The sequence below is a fragment of the Aphelocoma coerulescens genome, chromosome 27, assembly GCF_041296385.1.
Source record: "Aphelocoma coerulescens isolate FSJ_1873_10779 chromosome 27, UR_Acoe_1.0, whole genome shotgun sequence".
Taxonomy (NCBI): Eukaryota; Metazoa; Chordata; class Aves; order Passeriformes; family Corvidae; genus Aphelocoma; species Aphelocoma coerulescens.
This window is the reverse complement of record NC_091040.1, coordinates 2,282,040-2,307,500: the sequence shown is the minus strand read 5'-3', so window position 1 is coordinate 2,307,500 and position 25,461 is coordinate 2,282,040. Positions and strand designations below refer to the sequence as shown.

At 54.3% G+C, this 25,461-nt stretch overlaps 1 protein-coding gene across 2 annotated transcripts in view; it reads right to left on the bottom strand.

Annotated features, from left to right (window-relative positions):
* Positions 1 to 6,559: 6,559 nt before the first annotated feature.
* Positions 6,560 to 25,461, bottom strand: part of CDK12 (cyclin dependent kinase 12) — a 28,459-nt gene continuing 9,557 nt past the window's right edge. Inside the window, exons 3-14 of one of the 2 annotated variants that reach the window (XM_068996642.1) lie at positions 23,071 to 23,247; positions 21,958 to 22,097; positions 21,245 to 21,415; positions 20,309 to 20,498; positions 19,766 to 19,822; positions 19,173 to 19,274; positions 17,820 to 17,897; positions 16,978 to 17,094; positions 16,210 to 16,341; positions 14,879 to 15,093; positions 12,339 to 12,779; positions 6,560 to 10,060 (exon numbers count right to left, since the gene is read on the bottom strand). In XM_068996642.1, coding sequence (XP_068852743.1) covers positions 9,366 to 10,060; positions 12,339 to 12,779; positions 14,879 to 15,093; positions 16,210 to 16,341; positions 16,978 to 17,094; positions 17,820 to 17,897; positions 19,173 to 19,274; positions 19,766 to 19,822; positions 20,309 to 20,498; positions 21,245 to 21,415; positions 21,958 to 22,097; positions 23,071 to 23,247 — 2,515 coding nt within the window. In that variant the 3' untranslated portion in view covers positions 6,560 to 9,365. Of the gene's footprint in view, positions 10,061 to 11,038; positions 11,553 to 12,338; positions 12,780 to 14,878; positions 15,094 to 16,209; positions 16,342 to 16,977; positions 17,095 to 17,819; positions 17,898 to 19,172; positions 19,275 to 19,765; positions 19,823 to 20,308; positions 20,499 to 21,244; positions 21,416 to 21,957; positions 22,098 to 23,070; positions 23,248 to 25,461 lie in introns of those variants that run through there. The other variant, XM_068996644.1, reaches the window with a different exon arrangement.

Sequence of the window (25,461 nt, the reverse complement as noted above, 5' to 3'; positions counted from 1 at the left end):
TTCACCCCCACCCCCCCCACCCTCCCCACCGCCCCACCACCCTCCTCACCCTCCCTCCTCCACTCTCCACCGATGAAGACGCAGACCCCGAGCGTATGTCAGGAATCAGTGCCTGTCGCAGGCGCCTAATCTGTTTTTCTAAGCCGCCCACGAGCAGCACGTTTGCCGAATTAGGCCGACAGCTGCTACGGGTCCTTCTCCCCCTCCGCGCCCGCTCCGCGCCGCCTGCCGCAGATGCCGGGGCCGGGAGCGGCGGGTACCGGCACGGCGCCGTGGCCTCGCGCCTCCCGCCGCTGCGCTCCACGCCGGCACGCGGACCCCGGCACACGAGGCCCGGACCCTCCCCGGGACACACACCCCACCCACCACCCGTCCCCCGGGAGCGCCGCGCGGAGCACACGCGTGTGCATCCACCTCTTTCCCTATTTCTTTTTTTTTTCCATTTTTTTTTTTCCTTTTTTTTTTTTTTTGGATAGCAGTAGAATGCAATATGCAAATGAGATGGTTATTACCGCAATGTTCGTCAAGCTGAGCTGAGAAGACATTAATAGCCTGATGAATATGCATGTGAATTTGTTAATTAAGTTAATTATTCTGCTGAAAATGCATTCGTCTTCCAAGGACATTTTCCCAATGATTTTTACATGCTTCAGTCATTAGTCATGCTGTATTTTATCAGGGAAATGAGTTTGCTTAAGTTGCAAAAAAAAAAAAAAAAAAAGGGAAAAGGGGTGAAAGAAAGCAGGAAAACAGGAAAAAAGGGGGGGGGGGAATAAAAAAGGAACAAATAAAAAGGGGAAAAGACGAAAAAGAAGGAAAGAAAAGAAAACGAGGCGCAGAGCAGGGCAGGAGCTGCAGCTCTGGGGGAAACTTTGGGGAAGAACCAGGGCTGCAGGTGGGTGCAGGTGGGTGCAGCCCCCCCACCTCCCCCCTTCTTCCCCTCTGATGACAAACTTTTTTTTTCTTTTCTCTTTTTTTTTTTTCCAGTGCCAAATTTCCAACACATTAATTAATTGTTGTAGCCAATTAACTGTAGTTGTGCAAATGAGTTTAGCACTAATTACCATGCAGTGCCTGTAATCACATAAAAAACTTGCTGAGAGGTGGAGGGAGCGGAGGGGGGGGAGCGGGAGCTGTGGCGGGGGGACACGGCGGGGGGACACGGCGGGGTCCCGGCTCCCGGTGGCCCCCGGTGTGGCGGTGCTTGGCTGGGGTTGGGGGCAGGTGACGGGGACACCGGTGTCACCAGGGCTGGCCGGGGACATGGAGGGAGTGGCCGCGGTCAGGGTCACGCGAGGGCAGATGGCACCTCCTGCGCGGTGCCGTTCCGGGCTGTGCCATCCCATGCAGCACGGAGCCGTGCTGAGCCGTTCCCTGCCAGGCTGTGCCGTGCTGTGCCACGCCATGGTAGCGGAAAGGAGGAGGACACGTGGCACCGAGCGGATGCCCGCGGTGAGAGCCCGTCCTGCCCCTCAGCGCCCGGCATCTCCCCCGGCTGTGTCCCCTCTGCCCACCTGGTGACATTCTGGGACATGTGGGGACCCTCTCGTGCCCCTGACCGGCCGTTTCAGCAGGGCTGGAGTGGCCAGGCTAGCGCTGAGCCCCCAGGGACCCCCAGCGCTGGGCTGGCACCTCCCGGCCGGGGCAGGGGACGGCCGGGGCCGTGTCCTCTCCAGCAGCCGGGCTGGCAGCAGGCGGGCACCGGGGACGGGCTGGCTCCCTGCCCGGCCGGAGGATTAGCCGTGCCATGGATACGGGCTCCGCAGGGAATGCTGTGCTGCAGGCCTGGGGCTCCGGTGGCACGGCACTGCATGGCACGGCACGGCGGCATGACATGATACGGCACGGTGCAGCCTGGCATCACCCGATGTGACACCGCCCGTCGTGGCGTCGCCTGTCCCATCCCAGCCACTGCCCCCCGCCCGTGCCCATCCCGGTGGGCTCCCGCAGCCTCCCCCGCCGCCCCCCGCCCGGGAGGCAGAGAGTTAACGCGGGACCCGCCGCGCTATAAATTTTGCATCGTGCGGGGCTGGGGGGAGCTGGGCGGGAGCCAGGGGCGTCTCTAGGTAACAATAAACACCCGGGCAGGAGCAGCTGGTGCCCCGACCGCCTCTGCATCACAATGCCGGAATCACGCTAATCAACCGCCCGCACCGCGCCCGCACCGCGCCCGCACCGCGCCCGCACCGCCCGGGCACCGCGAGGGTCCGGCCGGGGCGGGGCCGGGCATGGGCAGGGGCTGGCCGTGGTGAGGGCCTGGCTGTGGTGAGGGTCCGGCCGTGGTGAGGGTTCAGCTATGGCAAGGGTCTGGTCAGGGTGACGGCCTGGTCACGGTGAGGGTCTGGCTGCGGTGATGGCCCAGCCATGCTGAGGGTTTGGGCACAGCGAAGATCTGGCTAGGGTGAAGGAGCTGCCGTGGTAAGGGTCTGGTCGTGGTGAAGGACCTGCTGTGGTGAGGGTCTGGCCATGGTGAGGGTCTGGCTGTGGTGAGGGTCTGGCCATGGTGAGGGTCTCACACCCCACCACCACTCACCAGGAATCAAGGCCGGTGTCAAGGCCTCATCTCCTCCCAGCAGAGCATCCGGGGGTGCCAGACAAGGAGGGTCCAACCCCTCCAGCCATGGCCGCTGTCCCCAGTGTCACAGGGCACGGGGCCAGGATCTGGTGACACCACACTTCCCTAGAAAACGCCAAGGCCACCATGTGCCGCCATCACCCTGACACCACGGTTGTCCCAGCACTGGGGAGCTGGCCCAGGGCCACGGCACAGACAGGCTGGGACCCCCAGCATCTCCCCATCCCCCCACACATTACCGGTGGCTTCAAGGGCCTGGAGTTTGGCCACCACATTTCCACCTCCCACGTGCCAAGAGCTGGGATCTGTGGGGGCTGTGCCCCCCTGTGATGTGCCCCCCGTTTCTCTGGGCAGGTTGGGGGTGCGTGGGGCAACGGGGGCCGTGGTGGCCAAGGGGGTTTGGTGGCCGTGGTGGCCGAGGGGGTGTGGTGGCAGTGGTGGCCGCTGTCCCCGCTGGCTGCCGCCTGCATTCCAGCGCAGGAGGCAGCTGTGCCACCCCCCCAGTGCCACTAAATATTAATGCTGCCCTACATTGCGCCGCGGCACCTGCCACGGGCGAGCCCCCCCGGCCCTCGCGGGGGTGGGCAGCTGCCCCGGCACCACCGCCCGGCCGGGTCCCCCCCAGGGCTGTGCCAGAAGGTGGGGGGAACACGCCAGACCCAGCTGTGTCCCCTCCCCAGAGCCAGGTGGGAGGGACAAAACAACGATGGGGGCATGGGAACACCGAGAGCCCTCGTGATAGGGGGGAGCAGAGGGGTTGGGAGCCCCCTAAGTGCCCTTCGTGACCCACAGATGCCCCCAAGAGCAGATTTGGGGCAGGATTTGCTGGCAAAAGCGGCGGCGAGCGGCTCTGCCTCCGCCACCACCATCACCATCCGCGGCTGAGGACGTGCCGCTCGTCACACGAGTGCCAGGCGGCAGCGGGGGGTGGCCCCGGCGCCCGCCTTGAGCCCCAGCCAAAAGTCCAGAGCCGAAAAGTAGGGGGTGATTGATGGCAGCGTTTGGCGCGTAAGGGCACCCGGCGGCCCAATCCTCCCGCGGCCCCAATTCCTCCCCTGCCCCTATTCAGAGATCATGTTGTCTCATGTTGGTCCCAGAGGCGCCATTAATTAAAAATACATCCAATTAAATGGCAGGTGAAAGCGTGCAGGCACAGCCCCCCCGCGCCTTGGCTCAGCTGCGCCCGTGGCAGCGGGGAGGGCGATGTGCCCGCCCCGGGTGCGGTGCCAGGTCCTGTCCCCGCTGCCACCGCGGGCACGGCAGGGCCCTGTCCCCATCCGGGTGCCCGCCGCGGTCTCTGGGGTGCTGGGGTGGGGTCACCCCGCCCGTCCCGCTCCCACAGGCCGGGATCGTCAGGTGGGACGTGGTGGCAGCGGGCACGGCGGCCGCGAGGGAAATGTCCCCAAAATCGAGGCCGTGCTCAGCCCTGGCTCGGCGGGATGGCACGGGAGAGCTGGCACTGCCACCGCCTCGGCGCGGGGACTGGGACACGGGGCGGGCGGTGCCAGCCCGGCTGCAGCGTCCCTGGGAGGTGGCACCGGGGGGCACTCGGGGCTGGGGAACCCCCGGGCCGCGGCGGCTCCGCGTTCCCGTTAATTGGAGCCGCTAATGGCGGGCGCTTCCCGCTCCGGGTGCTGGCAGGAGGCACCAGCTGTACCACCGCCCGCGCCGCTGTTTTAATCAAGCTGCCGGTGCGAGGGGACGGGGCCAGGTGGCCCCATGGCACAGGGACTGTGCCACCCCCCTGCCATCCCCCCCAGACCCTGCCCGAGGAATCCCCACTCCATCCAGGCCCGCCGAACCGCCTGTGCCGCCCCCCAAAAACCCACCCGTGCCCTCAAGATGCGGCATGTTGATCCCGTAGGGTGGAAAATTCGGGATGCCATGGGATGGATAATACTGGGGGGGCTCACACCCCTATCCTTCCCCCCAAAACCCAACCCAAACACCTCCTCCATCCCCCATCCGCAGCCTCCAACACCTCCATGGGGTTTTTTTGGGTGGTTTTATCTTTCTCCCTCCTTTTCTTCTTCCCCCCTTCCAAATGCCAGGGAAAGGTGTGAACGGATTTTTGGAAGGAAACGTCTAAATTGGATGAAAAACCTTTAATGCCGACAGCCGGAGCAGCTGGAAGGACAAATATAGCCGGAGAGGAGGAGGAGGAGGAGGACGGGGACGCGGTGGGAGGTGGTGGCCGTGCCGAGAGCGACACCTGGTGACAGTCACCCCCCCCGGCCACGCGTGAACACGCGTGTGCCAGCCCAGGTGTGTGCACACCCCGCTGTGTCACGCCTGTGCGCCGGGACATCCACCCGGGAGGTGCGACGCCTGCTCCAGGTGGAGATTCCGGCGGGATCCCGTGGGATCCGCGCGTCCCGCGGTGATCTGCTCCATGGGAAGGCCCCTTCCTCCTCCTCCTCCTCCTCCGCATTCCATCTCCATCCCCGTTCCCGGAGCAGGCGCTGGGCTCCAAGGGCCGTGCCTGGGGAGCACCGGGATACTCCGGAAGCCGATGCCAGCCGGTGCCACCACCGCAACCCCGACGCCGTAAGAGCATTGCGGGGATGAGGAGGAAGGAGAGCTGTGCCAGATCCCACATTTCGAGGTGATGGAGCCGGGAACGGTGGGATGGAGCAGCCAGGAATGTCGGGATGGAGCAGCCGCGGCTTCAACGAGCATAATCCAAGCGGGAAGAGCCGAACGGCGGAGATTTACAGCGCCGGCTCCGCGCAGCCCCCCGGCCATTTGGCACGGCAGCTGCTGCCGAGGAAGTTCAATGCCAAAATAAATTAAATGGGATAAAACGGCCTGGTCACCTTTGGATCGGGATGCCGCAGGAGCCGGGGCCACGTGGGGCTTTGTCTGCCGGCAGCGGGAAGGGAAGGTGGGATGTGAGGAAGCTCGGGGTGGCATCGCGTCCCTTCTGCCGCGCCGGGTGAGGCCCCGGAGCCCGGCGGAGCCGCGGGCAGGGACCAGGAGGCTGGATTAGGGATCCAGCCGAGTGCACGGGGCCCAGCTGCCCCATCCATAAATCAGGGGAGGCCGGGTGGGCGCTGGGGGCTCGCTCCTGCTTTCCCCGGCACCGGGAAGCGCCCGGCGCCGCCGCCACCCCCCCACCATCTGCACAGGGATATATTTTAAGACGTGTCAGCGCCGGGATCGGAACCAGGCGAAGGGAGAGCGAGAAAGCCGGGGCTGGAACGGGAGACGGCGGCCGGGCTCTGCTGGGGTTGAGGCACGGACACGGCCGGGGGACCCTCAGCGCCCACAGCCCCTCCAGCTCCCCCGAAGCTCAGGGAAGGTCTGTCCGAGCCTCAGCCGAGCAGGAAGGAGGCAGTGCCGGGACACAGCTCCGGCCCACACGGCTCCCACCAGCCAAATTCCTGCCCGGCCCACGGGGACTGGGACAAACCCTCCCGAGTCCTTCAGGAGCCAGGATGGGGTTGGGAGCAGCAGAGAAATGGCATGGAGGGGTTTCTGTGGAGGAAGGAGATGGATGGAAGGATGGAGGGATGGACGGACAACACAGGCACAGCTCCCACCATCCCCTGCCCTCATGGCTCAGGGCTGGAGCACAATCCATCCCCTCCAGGCACCCTGGGGTCCTCTCCAGTGCCCAAAGGGCTGCCAGGAGCAGGGCTGGAGTCAAACCTCAACCTCAATCCTTCCCTTTCTCATTCCTGCAGCACCGTCCCCTCTCCCCCCTTCCCGTCAGCTCTGGGTTTCCTACTCCCACCTTAACCAAACCACCCCATGCTCCAGCTCGGGCATCTCCCACCAACACTCCTCCAAGTGGGGGGAAGCCCATGGGCTAATGATGGCTTGGAGCTTAATTAGAGAGTGGAATTTGGGGCTTGTAGAGGCTGGCAATGCCAAATCCCAGCCCTCTCACCAGGAGGGAATAAAAGGCTTTCCAAGGAAAACACAAGTTATCATGTGATTCCAAAGGCTACGGGGAAGCAACGGAGCAAAAGGCAACCAAGATACAGTAACAGGAAATATTTAATTTTTCCAATCTCCACTTCTCCATTTTTATAAACTGAAAAGAAAAAAATTTTAATATATTACAAAATATCTGTACAGAGACAAAGGTACAACCGAAAAAAGGCGCGCTCGGTCTCCAAAGGAAACTCGGGAGAGGTACAGTAAGAGTCTGACCAGAGGCTTCTCTGCTGGGAACTGCTACAGGGGGAGAGTTTGGGATCAAACCCAGAGCTAGGATGGGGGGAAGGAGGGGGGAGCTGCCCTCGCCCCCATGTCCGTAACTGCACCGGCTTCAATCCTTCCAAATGCACAAATCCCACCCAACCCCGTGAATCCTTTTGTCTTCTTTGTGCAGAGCGTTGGAAAAAAGGTAACATTTAAAATAAAATTTAAAAAAAAAGGGAGGGAAATAAAAGAATGAGAGGTGCTGGAAGCCAGGAGTGGCCCCACAGCCCCCCAGGACCTGGCCAGGCTGGGCCCCCCCAGGCCCCGTGTGCCCCCTTGACCCTGGCAGGGATTGAAAGGCTCGTGCTGGGACCAGTTAGGAAAAGCCACTGGGAGTGGAATAACAGGTCCCTCCCCCGAGTGGTTGGAGCTGGGAGAAGGGAATGGCAGAACCACCTTCCACAGGAGCCCCGAGGGCCCGTGGGGACAGCTGGCAGCTGCCACCGGCCACACCGGAGCAGGGAACAGATGCCTGGAGTGCCCATCCCTGGCTGGAGTGGGACAGGAGCCCCCGCAGCCACTGCCGGGCCCTCGGCCCCTTCCCAGCCCTGCTGGAAGAGATGGAGCAGAGCCAGAGCGGCCTCGGGGAGACCCAGCTGGGAGAGGCCACCCTAAACTGGGACTGAGGACCCCTAAACTGGGACTGAGGACCCCTAAACTGGGACCAACCACCCCAAAATGGGCCCCAAAGCCGGGATGACACCGGCACGAGGAGCAGGAGGTCGAGGACAGCTCGTTCCCGGCAGCGTTCCTGGGAATGTGCCAGTTTGGAAAGACAATAAATAGGCATCGGCTTCCTAAGAGGATTCAGCACAGGAACGAGACTTTTTTCCTTCCAAAGCGGATGGGACTGGGAAGAAAAGGAACAGCAGCAGCAGCAGCTCCATGGCAGCCTGGAGCTGGTGCTGGGAAAAGGGAAAATAGGGAAATTAAACCTCTCTGAAGCCCCTCGGTGGGTTCAGTGCACTCTGTGTCTCACAGAACTTCTCTTTTTATCTCTCTGCACATCAGGCATGAACTAAGCTAAAAAAAATAACCAAAAAAACCCAAAAAAATAACAAACAAACCAACGAAAAAAAACCATCCCAAATCCTACAAATTTCCAGTGGGAATTCTGCGAACAGCGTCGCTCCTCAGCGCTGGGAGCCGCCGGTCCCTGCACATCACCAGCAAATAAAAGTAAAAAATATATTTATATATTTAATTTCTCTCCCTTCCTTCCTCCCACGGCAAAGCTGGGTAAGGCAGGATCTCCCCAGGTAGAGAAGCATCACCTAATTCAGGTGCATTTATTTAAATTTATCTCTCTGTATAAAAAGAAATTAAATCCTGTTAGTAGCAAGAAGGTCTCTTGGCCCACCCCAAAATTCCCCTCCCCTTTAACACTCCAGAACTGTCGGCTCTAAAATTAAGTGTTTTCCATAGGAAAGGCCTACTCAGGGGGAAAAAAAAAAAAGCTGATAAATAGGTACCTTTGTTTTATTCATCTCTTTTTAAGTCTCATTGAAATGAACAGCGCAAGGGTCTGTGGGAGGAGAAAATCCATCGTAAATACTTCCTTGACAACACCAAAAATAGAAATATGCTCATGGAAATGACACAGGAACACCTGGAAAACCTCAAAGGGCTGAGATGCGAGCGACCCCGGCAGGATAGGCAGCACCAGCCCAGGATTCCGGGGACAAATCACTCCCATCTGGTGGCAAATCCCACCAGATGTTGGGATTTTTGTTTCCTTTTTTTAAATTCTTTAAGTGTTCTGGAAGTTACAAATGACAGAAATCCCTGTTTTTTCAGGGAGGTGTTCTCCTCGGCTCTTAGGAAAAAAAAAAATTAAACAAAAGACCAAAATAAAATTTAAAAAAAGACAATTCCCACTGCAAAGTTACTGCAGGAGGGATGCAACACCCAGAGACCCTTCCCAAAAATCAACGTGCTAAGGCTGCTGTCACAGCAGACAGGACTGGCCCCGGAGGAGAGGGAAAATCGGATGCTTCATAGAAAGAAAGCAACATTGGATAAATTGAACACAACCAGTGTCACATCCCAGGTCCCCACTGCTGGGATAACCCATCCAGGTGCCTCTGCATCAATAAATTCCCCTTTTAATTTGTTTTTTTCTTTCCTTTTTTTTTTTTTCTTTCTTAAGGAAATGGGGAAAACAAACAAAACAACAACAAAAAGAAACGCTTTGGGAAGCAGCCTCTCCCCAGCCCTCCCTGACCCGCCAGCAAACTCTGGTGCCCAGCTTGGGAAAACAGCATTTTAATTCCTTCTTCCTTCCATTCCTACCTTTCCATCAATCCTCCCCTCTCCTGGCTCAGTTCTCCTGCGGGATTTGGATTATTTTTGTCACTAACCAAGCACGGGAGGCCAGTGGGGACCCTCTGGCAGCTCCCGAGCAAGGGAGGGATGCACGGGGAGCTCTGCAGCAGCTGAAATGCGGACGAGACCTTGCTCTGGCCAAAAAAATTAAAAAAAAAAAAAAAAAAAAAAAAAAGAAGAAAAAAATTGGAAAAAAAAAAAAAAATCAAGTCCTGTGGCTAAAGGAGGAGAGAGGCGAGGGGGGATCCCGGGAATCTCAGTAGGGAACCCCCCGGCCCCGGCCCCCCCGCGGAGGCACTCTGCCAGGCCCTCGGAATGTCTTCCCATAGGAAGACGGCGCCTGGGTTGGGGCACCCCAGCTGTGACCTGTTCCTGCCCCACTGGAACCGGCTGTTCCCGGCCCCAACTCGCCGTAACTCTGGATTTTGGCCTCTGGATGTACCAGCGCGTTGTTGTTGCCGCTCCCCTCGGATTTGGTGAAGGATTGCCCGAGCGAGTGGATGGTGACGGGGACTCTGGCGAAGCGCAGGTCCTGGTCCCCCGGGAACTGCATGGAGCCCGTGCCCTGGTAGTTGCTGCTCTCCCCGAGGTGGCTCACGGAGCCCAAGAAGGTCCTGCTTTTCCCCAGGGGTTGGGCAGAAGGTTCTAGCAGAGTCTGGCCCGGATTCAGCTCCTCGGCACCGAATCCCCCCTCGGAGCTGTCGGTGCTGTAAGTCCTGGAGGGGTGGGAGCGGCCGTAGTCCGGGGCTCGAGGGGCCGGGGGCTCCTGCGTGGCGTGGCCGAGCGGCTCCGGGTCTGGCTGGGAAAGGAGCTGGAGCAGCGCAGCCGTCACGGCCGGGTTCAACTCCTGGGCTGCGCCGGAGAGATCCCCTTCGGGCACAGGAGGAGGCGGCGGCGGTCCGGGGGGCTCGGGGGGTCTCTTCTCTGGTGGGACAATGCCAGGAGGACACGCTGTGGAAGGGTGACTTCTTTTAAACACCGTTTCAAACAGACACAAAGACATTTCTAAGCAAACCAAACCAATCCCTGCCGAGGCCGCCCGGAGCTCTGGGATGCTCTGGGAAGAGGCGGAGGGAGAGTTTTAACGCTGGCTGGGAGATCAACGTTCATTAACAATGGTCATTAACGCTTTCGCCCCGGCCCCGCGCACCCAACTCGGCGCCAACAGCTGTCCTAACACCTGGGCACCCGTGTCGGGAATTCCTGCTCCCGGATCAAAGGCTAATGCCGAGAAGGAGGCAGATGTGGAGCCACACACCAGCCCACACCCCCCCCCCCCCCCCTCCCGGTGCCACAGGGACGTGGTGCCAACCTGGCTCTGGCTCCGCCGGCGGCTCACGGAGCGTGGCTGGGATGTGCTGGGTTAGACAAACACAAACCCAGCCGCACAGGTGCCAGCTCCTGACTGCCCCACGGCACCCCGAGGTGGCCCCTGCCACCACCCCCGGCCCTGCTTCCCCACCTTGCCAACAGAGTCCAAAACAATCTCGCCCCCCGAATATTTGCACGAGCGTACAGACTGTCCTGAGCATCAGAAAAGCCTTCTGCTTCCTCCCCCCCTGCCCCTTCACCCCTGATTCCCTCCCGAATCAGGATTTGCTTCCCTCCTGGAAGAACAAAGCTCCATCACTCCCGGCCCCCCCTGCTGTGTCCCAGCCTGTGAGGCCCAGCTGGGAGGTGGGAGAGGGAGCAGAGCACGGACCCTCCCCTAAGGCAGTGCCACAGCTATAGGTGACATCACAGGTGACACCACCACGGCAGGGAGGGGACACAACCCCTGCTCCGCTCCCAAAACCAGCCCTGCCTCCTCTGGAGCAACACACCTGAGCTGCCTCCTCTCCCTCGCCCACAGGGGAAGGAATTACTGGCGATGGCAGAGCCCACGGACACCTTGTTGGAATCAGATCCTCAAATCATTGGCAAAACTGGTTATTAAAAAGGTCAAACTTTATTGTGAAAACCAGTAGTCTTCCAGGACCACCCCTCCACCCGTATCCGTCAGTCCACTTTGAAAACTAGATTGTATTGAAATCCAGAAAAATAAAACAACAACGAGAAAAAAAAAAAAAAAACCAACAATCTTCAGGTAAATTTGTAAAGCCAAGCTGATCTGGGGGACAGCAAATCATTCCAAAGAATTATCAACAGAGAACAACGGCATCAAATTCCATCTGCTCTACAGTAACCTAGTTATCTTCCAGGACTAGGGCAACAACAACGAAAAAAAAAAAAAAAAAAGGAGGAGAAAAAAAAAGAAAAAAGAAAAAAAATAAAAAAGCACGATCACAACTGGCTCGTGGTGGGCGGGTGTTGAAGGCACGAGAACACAGCACGTTCAGCTACATTGCAGGAGGTGGGATCGGGCCAAAACAGGCTCCCCGGAGAGTCTGAGACATACTCAGGAGGCGCTTCTACAATTTGGTGAGGTCGTCACAGGCTGTTGCTAATAAATTCAAAAAATCAACAGAAACAACAAAAAAAAAAAAAAAAAAAGACATGGAGACATTTACACTCACCTTTGGAAAGGAAATCCGAGAGCTCACTGACACAAGCAGGGTTTTTTTAACTCTCTCTATAAGAAGCAGCAGTTTGGTTCAGCTTCAGGAGCTGCTGAGTTTCAGGGCTCAAAAACCAGCTCTGGGTAGAACCAGGCACTGGTGGATGGCCAGGTTTTACCTACACAGCTGCCACTATCCCTCCCTTCAGCACTCACCGCTATTATTTCAGCTCTTTAAAATCATCTCTGCAGGTTTATTTATTTTTAGATTTCTTTTTGTTTGTTTTAAGAGGGCAGGGAGGGGATGGTGAAAAAGAGCTGGGAAAAAAATGCAGAGATGCAGCAGCATCCTGTGCAAAAAAACCTCCCGGGACGTGCAAACTGATTGCTGGGGGGGGTTTGGGGAAGAACCGACCCTCCAATCATTTTTGGGCAAACCCCAAAACCTCTAATTCATCTTCACTGGCCCACTCCCAGTGGAGCACTCATGGATTTTAGGGTAAGTATTTGCCTGTTTTGGCTGTTTGCAGCTGTTCCAACCTCCTGAGCAGTCCAGCACTTACCGCAGGGAGGGGTTCGGGGTCTTTCCTCCTGAGGTCCGACCACATCCTATCCCCTTCCCTCCTCCCATCCACTCCCACAAAAACTCCCAAGGTCTCCTTCCCGGCTGCAGCTCAACCAGCAGCACTCTCTGGGATCCTCTCCCTGCTCACGTCAGGTGTGTTTATTTACCTGTGCTCTCCTCGGGATGCCTCGTCGGGGTTTTCCTGGGCCCCCGCTGCTCGCTGCTCTTCTCCCCGTTGCTCTCCTCCAGGGTTACCCCAGGCTCCTGGCTCTTCATGAGCTGACTCAGCAGAACGGCCAGCATGTTCTGCATGTCTCCCTGAGCGCTGGCTGCGTCCGGAGTCTCCTGCTCCTCCGGCACCTCCGCAGGCGGCTCCTCTATGGCTTCCTCCGCCGCTGCTGCCGGGGGCTCGTGGTGCTGCGCCGTGGCCTCGGTCAGGGCCGTGATGGACTGGTTGAGAGCCTCCAGCTGCTGCTGCATCTCGGGGTTGGAGTGGACGTTGAGCAGCTGGGCCATCTGCGGCACGCTCAGGTCGGTCTGGCTCTGCAGCAGGTTCAGGAGCACGGCCAGCTCGCTCTGGTTCAGCTGCTGGGTGATGTCGCCCAGGCCTGCGGAACACACGGGGAGCACCACCGGGGAGGTGAGGTGAGGTTTGGGATCCTGGCACTGCATGTGGCAATGAATAGCCCTTCCCCACGTCCCACAGCCAGGAAGGTCCCTTCCCCACGTCCCACAGCCATGATCCACATCCCACAGCAATAAATACCCCTTCTCCACTCCTATAGCCACGGATCCACACCGGACAGCAAGGGGCATCCCTTCCCCACGTCCCACAGCCATGATCCACATCCCACAGCAATAAATACCCCTTCTCCACTCCTATAGCCACGGATCCACACCGGACAGCAAGGGGCATCCCTTCCCCATGCCCCACAGCCATGATCCACACCCCACAGCCAGGAACACCCCTTCTGCATGTCCCACAGTACTGAACACCCCTGTCCCATGGCCCACAGCAAGGAACATCCCTTCTCCACGTCCCCGCAGCAAGGAACACCCCTTTTCCATGTCCCACAGCACCGAACATCCTGTCTTCACACCCCGTAGCACTGAATGCCCCTTTGCCACATCCCATAGCCAAAATCACACATCCCACAGCACTGAAGACCCCTTGTTGATGTCCCACAGCACTTGAACCCCCCATGTCCATGTCCCTGGGCTGGGGGAAGGCAGGGATGCTCTGCGAGGAGGATTTCGGGATGCGGTGCCGGCATTCCCAGCCCCCGCTCTGGCAGCACGGCAGCAGCACCCCGTGGTACTGCACACACACTGCACCCACAGAGCTGCTGCTGCTGCACTGCCCCCAAACCTCCCCAAAACCACGGCACAAGAGGCTGCTGCTCAGAATCACCTCAGCCAAGCCAAACCGCTCCATTCCTGGGATTGGGAAGTGGGGGCATCCCAAGGATACCAGGCTATGGCGGGGGGTGGTGAGAGGGCACAATGGCAACTAAAGCCCCGAGCCCACAGCAGGGCAATCATAGCTCGGCCCCTCCCGAGGTCCCCACAGATCCAGATCATCCCCTCCTGCACTGGGAAGGTTTCCCAGGATGGAGCTGAGCTGCTCTTTGGGATGGAGGAAGGGCGTATTCCCTGACGCAGCACAAGGAATTAGGTCACACAGAAGGCAATTCCTTGCTGGGAGCTGGCCTGGGATCACAGGACTCTGTCCTGACCTGCAAGGATCCAGGTTATCCTAAAATACATCCTGGGAGTGGCATCACCTCCCTTCGCAGCCCAAGTGACAAGTGACAAGGGTGTCCCTTCACACTGACAGTGATGCTGGAACTTTTTGGGAATAAGGGTGCAAAGGTTTGGTTTCAGCAGCTTAAAATGGAGCTTCTCTTGCTGGTAGGCAACGGAGAATGGGACATTCTTTTCCCAGCTGTTTGTTAATCCAAGCACCACCTTTTGTCCATCTGCCATGTTTCACTGAACACATGGATTGTGCATTCCCTGGAGCAAGAACTGTCTTCCTCGTTACTTGTCAGCACAGCATCGGACACAAAGGAAGCCTTAGCCCATATCTGGGTTTTTGTAAGGCTTCTACAGAACAAGCAGGGCAGCTTTGTGTAAATCCACATTCCTCCCCTCCAACTATTTTCTAGACACTGCTTGGAACAGTGCACAAGGCCAGGTCCTGCCAGTCTGGATGACCTTTTCTGCAACAAAGTGCAATAATGTACGTTTTTGCCCACCAGCCTGATACTTCCCACACCTAATCTTCATATAATTTATCAACGAGATCAAACTTCAGCTCATTTGCACATCCTGGACGTGGCTCCACCTTCCAGCCTATGATTCCTATGATTTGTTCCTCCACTGGCTGAAGTGACTCAATGACTCCTTTCATCATCGAGCCTCTTTTAGAACTAATAACACAGCTCAGAACAAATTCACAGGCAGCTCATCAGTGACTTCTGAAGACCAGACAGAACCTTCTGCGTCTTCACAGCAGAGAGAGGAGGAGAAAAAAAAAAAAAAAAAAAAAAAAGAATAAAAGGTATGAGGACAGGAAGAGCCTGGAATGCCCTTTCTGCAGAATTAGAGGTGAAAGAACCAGACTGGCTTAAAAACAGACACAAACCTCCCACACCCAGGGAGGGAACACACCGGGAGCCTTTTCCAGACCCAGGTGGGCACTGACCTACTGCATCTGCAGCGCCAGGCTCTGCTTTGAGCTGGGCAGGCTGGGGGGGCACAGGACTGCTGTTGTTTTTCACAGTGTCTGTGCTTGTAACAGAGGTAGTTTCTTTCCGAGAAACTTTTGATACCGGAGGCTCCTCCACGGCCATCCCGCTCTGCCGCTGCCGCCGGCGCTTCTTGCTCCACAGCTCGTGGCAATCCTGCCAGTGGGGGAGGCTGCAAGAGAGCAACGAGTGAAAAACATGGCAGGGAAACCAAGGGAATCCTCAAAACCCACAGGGAGCTCTCAGCACAGATGGTGTTGCATGTAGAAGCGGTGGCTGCCCCATCCCTGGAAGTGTCCTAGGCCAGGTTGGACGGGGTTTGGAGTAATCTGGGACAGTGGGAGGTGTCCCTGTCCATGGCATGGGTGGCACTGGATGAGCTTTAAGGTCCCTTCCCACCCAAACCATGCCATGATGCAACTTTATAGATCCATGTAATGCTGCTGTGCTGTTTTACAGATGGAGAAGTGGACTCAGGAAGGGATATTGGGAAGAAACTCCTCCCCTGTGAGGGTGAGGAGGCCCTGGCACAGGCTGCCCAGAGAAGCTGTGGCTGTCCCTGGATCCCTGGCAGTGTCCAAAGCCAGGCTGGAGCAATCTGGGATCGTGGAAGGTGTCCCTGCCTGTGGCAGGAGTGGGACTGGATGAGCTTTAACATTCCTTCCAACCAAACCATCCTGGGATTCCATGATCCCTGCCTGCAGCCAGACGATCACAGGAAGGGGCAAAACCTAGAGCCAGGAAAGGCAGCATGAAAATCATTCACTTTGCACTGGGATCTCACTGCAGGCCACACAAAACCAGTGACAGCACCAAGCTCTGGGAGTCTGGGAGCTTTAGGAAAGGCCCTGCCTTGAAGAATTCTGAAGGAAACAGGGATGTCAAAACTGTGGCTCCACTTGCACATAAACCAGTCCAAGTTTTATCATCTGCTTGATTGGAGTGGGAGAAAACTGAGTGACACTATTCAGCCCTTGCAGTCAATTAACACATGGCCCTAACGAGGCCTGAGCAGTTCTCCATGGCAGAGTCAGGGATGTGCTACACCTACTCTTGCACTTCTTCTACCAGAGCTTTAGAGCATCTCACAAACATTAAACTGGGCTTTATAAACCCAGCCTGCTATCAGGCAGAAAACCAACAGCACAGGAAAAGCCACTTGCTCAACCACATGACCACATAGAAGGGCAGAGTCGAGAGAAGAACCCAGAAATCCTAATTTTGACTGAAAAAAACACCTTGTCTCCTTCCTAAAGCTCACAGTGGGGGGATGGCAGCTGGGACTTACTCTGGAGGTGCCATTTTGCTGAGGTCAACGTCCTTCAGGAAGTCACTGTGCAGGGCCTGCTCTGCTGTGCAGCGCTTGCCAGGGTCCAGCGTCAGCATGTGGTCCAGCAGGTCTAGGGCAGACGAGGGAATGCTGCAGGGAGAGTGGGAAACATGGATGAGTTCATGGAGAACATGTGGAGAAGTTCAGTGTCAGAGAAGAACCTCAGGCCTAAGAGGAATCCACACAGCCAGCGTTCATTGCTCAGCTCAAAGGCATCAGCAGGGCAGGCATCAGCTGTGGGGAGTGGCTGCAGCTGTGCCTGGGAGGTTTAGGCTGAATTTTGGGAAAGGTTTTTTCCCCAGAGGGGGCTGGGGCACTGAACAGGCTCCCCAGGGAATGGGCACAGCCCTGAGGCTGCCAGAACTCCAGGAACGTTTGGACACCGCTCTCAAGAGACAGGGTGGGATTTTGGGGTGTCTGTGCAGGACCAGGAGCTGGACTGGCTGATCCCTGTGGGTCCCTTCCAGCTGAGGATATTCCATAATACCCCACTCTATATTTTGCCATTTATAGGAAGCACCTCTGCCACAACTCCCACAAGATTATCCCAAACCAGACCCTTCTCCAGAGAACATCCCCCTGAAGTCAGGCAGCGCCAGCACCCTGAAGATGCCACACTTCCAGGAGAACTCCCAGTGCAGTCCCCAGCCCCAGGGAGCCTCTCTGAAGGTGGATGAGGTGTTCAGAGAGGGGACAGGGAGCCCATCCCAGCCCATCTCGACTCACAAGGAGAATTCCTCGCGCAGGCGCCGCCGGTATTGCTTCTTGGGCTTCATAGTGTTGAAGTAGGGCAGCTTGATGACATCTGGCCACACGGCTGGGCAGGGGCTCCCACAGAGCCGGCTGGGGAGCAGGGAAGCACAGTCAGCCAGGTGGAATCCAGCCAGGAGGAGCAGAGCCACCAAGCCCAGGGAAAACACCTTCCCAAGCAACCCGCTGCAGGAATAACCCAGGTCTGGGCACGGCTCAGATGAGGTGTTAAAAAAGGAGGTATCAGGAAGAGGGAAATGCTGAGCTTGATTGATAAGCTGAACCTTATAAAGCATCCAACACAATGGAATTTTATTCTTCTTACTACAAATTTAAAAATGTTAATGTTTCTTACTTTAAAACTTTCCAAACTCACTAAATTTTATTATTTTTACAATAAGGGTGGTGAGGCCCCGGCACAAAGAAGCTGTGGACTTGACATCCCTGGAAGAGTCCTAGGCCAGGTTGGACAAGGCTTGGAGCAACCTGGGATAGGGGAAGGTGTCCCTGCCCATGGCTTTAAGGATGGGCTTTAAGGTCCCTTCCATCCCAAACCATTCCAGGATTAAAACTTTCAGTGTGAGAAGTAATTCAGGTTCGTGAGTTTTGGACTCAGCAAACAGCAAGGTTTACTGAGGGTACATAAACCAGCAACCACACACCTGACGTAGGTGTGGACACCTGACCATTCCCATTTGCAATCCCAGCCCTATTTTGCAGGCAGGTTAGAGAACAAGGGCTCTTCTAACTCGCTGCCTGTGTGCACGAGCACCTCCTGCAGCACCTCCCCTCACGGACATGCGTGTGCAAAGCTTTACCTGATTAATTCAAGCTGAGCCAGTTCCAGATTGGCTTGAAAAATAGGCTTCTTTGTAAACAGTTCCCCAAGGATACAGCTGGAAGGAGGAAAAGCAAGAGGTCACGACAGCAAACCCTGGGGATGAGCATCTGAACACGGCAGCGTTTGTGCTCGGGAGCAGCTTTGCCTGAGGAGAGTGATTTGCATCAGGGCTTGTAGTGACAAACTGACCTGTGTGTACTGGAGTCCCCAGCCCTGGGCTCCTGGGAATCACCTCCCTGCAAGTGGCTGGTTCATGCAGGAAGCCCCTGACACGTTAACTCTTTGCAGGGAGGGGAAGATGTGTCAATGTGACAAAGAGCCAGAGCTCTCATTTCCTCCAGGTTGAGCTTTTGTTTGGATTTTCAACTTCCCTCTGCTGGCCCAAGCCATGCCTAGCTGCCCGTGGCTGTCAGGGCCAGCAGAGGAGCTGGATTTGTGCACACAGAGCTCTTGTACAGCTGGGAGGGAAAGAGGGAGGAGAGGGAGCACCTCTGACTCCTGCAGTCCTCAACATCTCTCCTTAACCCACCAGGAATCAGTGCCAGGAGTAGCTGGAGGGATGCAGGCACCTGTCTGGAATGGGAATAACCCCATGCACGTGGAACAGGAACTGAGCAGCAACTGGGCCCTCCTCACAGTCAGTAGTTATGATTAATTACTGGTTTTACCAACCTCTGTTTGTGTTATAAACCCTGCTGAAGTTCAGCTGGGAATATCCCAGTGGGAAGTACATGCTCCAGGGAATCCAGCCTCAGTTCTGACAGCTGAATCCTCCAGTCTCTGCTTCTGAATCACTCAGAAAAATGTTCCACCTTTGTGGCTGCACTGCCCAGACTCCTGTTCCCCAGGCTTCCTATACTACTGAAACTTCCTGAAACCTGAAATCTCTACTTAAAAATGTTTTAGCTGAAAAAAAACCCCCAAATCAGTGGCAAACAGCAACTTAAAGATTTTAGAGAAAAACTCTCTAAAAAACACATTGAAGGAGTGAACAGCACAGGGCAAATGTGTCACCCCTCCAGGGCTGTGTCACCCCTCTTGATCTCAAGAGTACATCAATATCAGGCTGGTTTGCACTTTAAATAGTGAAAATTTTATTTTTCACCCTTTCTCATTTCAAAACCAAGGAAAACCTCATTCTAGGAGTTTTTACTAATTGGTTTGAACGAGGTGACACACCCCTCTCCCTCACAGAAGTATTCCTGTCTCATCCTAACACTGCATGGCTGGGACAGATCCAGCTGTGAGAACTGGCACAAATCAGGGAACAGCTCCCAGGGGAATGCTCAGGAGCTGGTTCCAGAGCCAGGGAAGGCCCAGCAGGACTCACCCACAGCTCCACACGTCGATGGCAGGGGTGTAACGCTCCTCCCCGAGCAGCAGTTCTGGGGGTCGGTACCACAACGTGATGACTTTGTTGGTGTAAGGACGGCTGCAAAGCAAAAAAAAAAACACCAATAAAAACTCATCCCAAGAGCCACAAAACCCTGGAAAACTGCTCTTTTTTACTTCTCAGCTGCAGTTACACCTGTCAGTGGCAGCAGGGGGGTTTCAAGTGTCTGCACTTCCAGAGCTACCAGAAGAGTTAAGAACAGCTGAGGAGGTACTGTGGATTTTCCAGGAATCAGGACTTGTAGACTGAAAATCCCTGACCCTCAGCAGGCTGCCATCACTGAATGGTGACTCACCTTGGAGCAAAACCTGCTCCAGGGCAGGTCAAAGGCAAGTAGAGAAGAAGTTTTGGCTCCTCATGAGCTGCTTTTCTAAGGAAAAGTTATTAATACCAGCCAGGAGTGTATTTGTCCAACAGCTGGAGCTGGATGATACCACTGGAAATCATTTGTGAGGACTTCCAAGTGAGGGATTATGTGGATACTAAGAAAGAAGCTCATCCCACCCAGGTAAGCCCTTTCCCCTCCTCACCTCTCCTCTGAGCTGTAGAGTCGTGCGAGCCCAAAATCTGCAAGTTTGATCTGCCCACTGAAAGACAAAAAAAACCCCAGTCCTTGGTTTAAATCCCAGAATTATAGAATCCCAGAATTATAGTACTGAGCTGTAAGGATCCCATCAGAACCCAACTCCTACTTAAACCCCAGTTAAAGGGTGAGGAAACCCCCCCTGCAGCAGAAAAGCCTGACAAAGCCACGTGTGCAGGAATTACTGCTGGATATGCCAGGCTCAATTCTCCACTTGTGACAGAATGCTTCAAAGAAATACAAAGGAAAAAAAGAAAAAAAAAAAGCACCAATAATTCAGTGTCACCTGCATCACAAACCCTTCTCAACAGGCCAATGTTCCACAGAATTTTTTTAGGTGGATATCCAGGCATTTAATTGTAATTATGGACAAGATTCTTCTCACAGCTCCTGCCCCTGAGCACACTCAAGGTGAGGACAGCACTGGGTGCTCTCAGCTGAACCCAGGGAGAGCACGAGGAAAAGAGAAGTGGGTCCACTGCCAGGTTACCTGTTGTTCAGTAAGATGTTGGAGCACTTGATGTCTCGATGAAGGAAATTCTTTTTGTGACAGTAATCCAGCCCCTCCATTAACTGTTTCATGAAAGACTTGATATGGTCCTCTGAGAAATGTACCAAGCCAGATTCTAGCAGCCCCATTAAGTCATGGTCCATGTACTCAAACACAAGGTAAAAGGCACCTGGGATAATAAACAGGGAAGTGGTTGGAAACAAAAGGAGAGACACAAAAAAAGAGGAGGAATGAAAGGTGATTCAGTTGTTCAAAGTCTCTGTTGTGCACTATTCTGCTGGAGCTGGTTTTTTTTTTGGACACAGTCCTTTGCTGTTTTGGGCTTACTGGGTGTCCTTTTCTCTCAAGGGGTAAAAAAGCCCCAAAACAACAAAGTAGTCCCACCAGGCTGATATCTGAAATTAAATATGCACTCAAAATAAATTCCTTTGAAGTTCTGGCCATGTTTACCTACATGCTTTGGTTATTTTCTTACAAGAGAATTTGTTGAAGAGATCACTGCCATGCATGGTTTGAACTTGTGTTTGGGTTGTTCCCTTCTCTCTCCTGGAAAGGAAAGGTCCCAAACAAGAGCCATTGGGATGCTAAAACTGTCTTGTTCCACAGTGACTGAGGACAAAAGGCTTTTCACATTATTAATAAGTTTGTTGCCACTCATCAGTGTTAGAAGTGACCCTGTAAAAGCTTTTTTTTTTTTTTAAAGACTGCTTTTCCATGACTCTGCAGGAATGCAATCATCCCTTGATCAACTCACTAAAACTGGAATCTGTCCTTCGAGGTGAGGCCAGATCCAGATCTAACCCTGTAGGAGGAACACAAAGAAGCAGATCTACCCCAGAGCTGAGTTTTAAACGAAACCAAAGGCTTGCATCACATCTGTGGTGAATGGAAACCAGCCCTGCAGCCAACTCTTACCTTTGTCCTTCTTGAAATCCAGTGCATCTTGTTTGTCCGTGACGATCTCCTTCATGTTGACGACGCTGCGGTGGATGAGCTGCCGCAGGATTTTGATCTCCCGGATGGCCGTGATGGGGAATCCTTCCTTCTCATTGTCCAGGCGCACCTTCTTCAGAGCCACCAGCTCACCTGCCAGGCCACAGCGGGGTCACAGCCTGCTCACCTCGCTGCCCTGCACTCCCAGGGAAGTTGGGAGCAGCCCCCAGCACAGAAAATGCCAACCAAGGGACAGCAGAGGCAGCTTTAGTTTCTTCCCTGCTCATTTTAGTTCAGTTGCTCTGCCTGGAGCTCTCACACGACACCTGTGCTTTCCCTAACTTGCTCCAGCAGAAAGGGGGAACAGGAGTTGACCCTGGAATTTCCCAAGCTCTGCTGCAATAAAGCCTGACAATTTAAAAAGCAGGGGTTCAGCTGGCACCTCTGAGCGGGTGTCAAACCACACCCCAGGGCACAGGATCTCACCAGAGCAGAGCAGGAACCAGGGCACTAAACTTAGGATTCCAGACCTCCTGCTCTTCTGCCCCTTTTGGAAAACACCTGATGGAAGTGCTTATCCCAGGGCTGGTGTCACTTCTCGTTCTGCAGCTATTTGTCACTGTGGAGCAGCAGTGGCAGGGAGTTGAGCACAGCCACAAAGCCTTGAAGTGGAATTTACCCACAGCCATCCTCACCTGTGTCCTTGTCCTTGGCTTTGTACACCTGCCCGTACGTCCCTTCCCCGATTATCCCGATGATGTCGAACTTGTCCACACAACGCTTGCCCCAGTCACTTTCTGTCTGTCTCCTCTCCCCATACCGAGGACAACAGATTCTGCAGGAGGGAAGAGCTCTGTGAGACACCTGAGGGCTCCAGCCCAGTGGCATCCCACAAAAAAAACCACCTGCACCAAGGTGTTAATCCCTAAAAGCCAAAAGCGAAGCTCAGGCAGGTTGGCTGTGCACTCCAAGAATTGGAAGGTTCAGTTGAATGTGTTTTGCTGTGTAATCCCAATACAGGCACTGCTGAACAGGAATATTATCCTGGGTAGCATTATTGTATTACAGCAGGACAAAAATGAATCTCTGGGATGTTTTGCAGGATGCTGGATGTCTGATTTTTATTTAACAAAACATCAGGGGATTTTGCTCCTTCAACAGCTGCCTAAATTTGTTATCAGGGCCAGTTCTCTACGCCTTGAACATGGAATCCCAGAACAGTTTGGGTTGGAAGGGACACGAAATATGATCCAATCCCACCCTCTGCATGGGCAGGGACACCTTCCACTATCCCAGGGTGCTCAAAGCCCTGTCCAACCTCGCCTTGGACACTTCCAAGGGGGATCCAGGGGCAGCCACAGCTTCCCAGGACACCCTGTGCCAGTGCAGTTCCATGGGCAACACTCCACTCATGAAGTGCATGAAGCAAACATGGACATCTCCCATCTGAACAACCAACTTTAGAAAGCAACAAGAGCTTTATACAGAGCTGCTCATCCAGAGGTTTCTTTGGAATGTGGGCATGGCTAAACCAAAGAGAAAAGAGCTTTTGGGGTAGATGTGGCTGGAGATTGAACGTGACACACTCCAGCAACTTTTACCATTAGTTCTCACATAAATGGGGCAAGCTGCCTTTAGCTGAGGGTCCAAACGTGAAACAACCCACAGGAAACAGTCATTACACTGAATAATACAGCAATAGGAACTTGTTTTCTCTCCCATCTCACCTCCCTCAATAAAGAGCTCTCAAACGACTTCGGGGACTTAAGAGAGTCAAACATTCAAAAATAAAATGAAGTCAGCCTTACTTTGGTCTCTTTTTGAAGGGTTGCTGAGGTGGTGTGGCTGCCTTTGGTTCCGGGGAGTCAGGAGGAGATGGGTCCCCCCCAGGGAGCTCTGGGGGGAGCGGGAGGTCCGTGAGTAAGTGTCGTGGTCTCTGCTCTCTATCTTTCTTCACAGGTTTTGGAGGAAGAATCTCTTTTGGACTAAACTCCGAAAAGTTAATACAACACAAAAGTCAGACTCCACAGCCAGGTAAACAAACAAAAAAAGCTACTGTAGGACAACACCTCTGGTTGACAACGTGAGGTTTAAGTGTTAAAATTAGCACATTGAAATATGAAATAAAACAGCCTTAAATGTACAATGCTAATACACCATGAAAGAAAAGTGTCAGAGTGGAACACATTGAATGAACACACAGGTCTGCACTGGAACTCACTCAAATTGCACCAATCAGTATCAGTAATTCAGAGTTTCCTGTGAGGCAGCTCAGGGGATCAGCCAGCACCCGCTTTCTGACCTTTACTTCCTCTATTTACTCCATTTATCACCATGAAATTAAATGTTTGACTTGGTGAGGACCACTATAAATACAGAGCAAGAGTTAAACCTTTCTCCACAAGTAACTTTTAACCTCTTAGCAAGGGCTGAAATGTGGCTTTAACTCCTGAATGCTGCTGAGGAACCAAAAGTTGATTTTTAAAATCCAATTACCAAGGGCATCAGGAGTTTGGTTTAGCCTGGCAGGAGTTGCATGAGCAGAACCTACTTTCTCTTTCATGTATTCAGCGAGGAGAATTCCTAGGTTTGAGTAGTCACAAATTCTCCATGCTAATCTCTGCTTCACCAGGAAAAGAAAAAAATTAAGAAATCCAAACAGGCCTTCCCAGGTTGGTTTTTAGGGCAGGGAGCAGGTTTGGTGTTTGTACCATCAGGTCTAACACTTCAGAATAAATGAACTGATGGAAGTAGGTCATTTTCCCAATTATTTTATCAGACACTGCCTAATCTGCACGACAATCTCTTGTGAAATCTACTTAAGGAAGGAGGAAGACAAGAAACACCAGACATGGGAGAGGTGGATGGGCTGAAACTCTCCTCCTCCATGGACAGCAAAATCCTTAGGAGCAGAATAATCACGTTCAAACATCTACAGAGAATCATGGAATTGTTAAGACTGGAAAAGATGCAGTCCAACCATTCACCACTAAACCACAAAACCTTTTTCCAGAGACCCCTCAAAAACAACTCCTTCACAAGACCATGGTGGGAAGGGTGAAGGTGTGGCTGGAGAGTGAACCTGCAGTGCCCAGCCTCTCTCCCTTTTACCAAAAAATCCCCATTTTCTCGCCTTTTATCTGTTCAGTTCTCTATTTGCATATCAGCACTTGGTTCCTGTAAGTTCAGCTCCCCCAGGACACCCGGGCAGGTCACCAGGGAGAGGAAGCCAAACAGAGCCTTCAGAGCTGCCCAAGCAGAGAAAAGACCAAGAGTGAACACCACAACAAAGGCTCCCTGGAGCTCCTTGCCCCTCTCTCCCCTGAACCAGCAGGAATGCCCCCCCTGGGCCAGCAGGAATGGCAGCAGCCAGCTGAGTTCTGCATCCCCAGGAAGCTGCACAAGCTCCGCACCTTCGGAGCACAGCATCAAAGCAGGACAAAATTCCTCCTAATTCCTCCTGAACAGCTTTTCCTCCTCTCCTGGTGAACCACCCAGGCCTAAAAGCATTGCAGAGGGTGATAATTCTGGAGAGGTTCAAGAGTCTCCAGTTGAATGAGGTGTGTTCTGTCCTTGGACACTTCAAAGCCCGATTTTCAACCCTGTGCTCACCATGGGCTCGGGGCTGGAACGTTCCCCCAGCTCAGCAAGGACAAAAGTCCAGCTCAAAGAGTTTTGCTCATAAAAATGAAGGCAGTTGGTGAAGGGTGAGATTCTGCACAGTCAGGGCCACATGGAACTGCCACCAGACTCAGCAAAATGAGCGGGACTTCCCACCCTTTTATTGGGAAAAAGTCACACAGAGCCATTTACTGAGCTCCAGCACCACCCTCATCACCCCAGCCCTGAGGTCAGGGATAAAACACTTTTACAGAGCTAAGCTACACCTGGCTGGTAAAAAAAAACAAAACAAAACAACAACAAAAAAACCCAGAGCTCTAGGTATGAGTGGCTGAAAAAATGAAATAGAGATTTGCAGGAGAAGTTCTGGGATTGGAAAGGAGGGAACACTGCAGCGGGATTTGCTTTGCCTGGCATTTGGGTTGGGAAAAATCATCAGGCAGCTCAAAGCTCCTGCTCATCACAGAGACATTTAAACCCAGTAATGTTTGCTGAACAACATTAAACAGTTCAGGGAGGGCAACAAACACACACCAGCTTCACTTGTAGGCTGGAGGCAGTGAGAACATTTCCCTGAT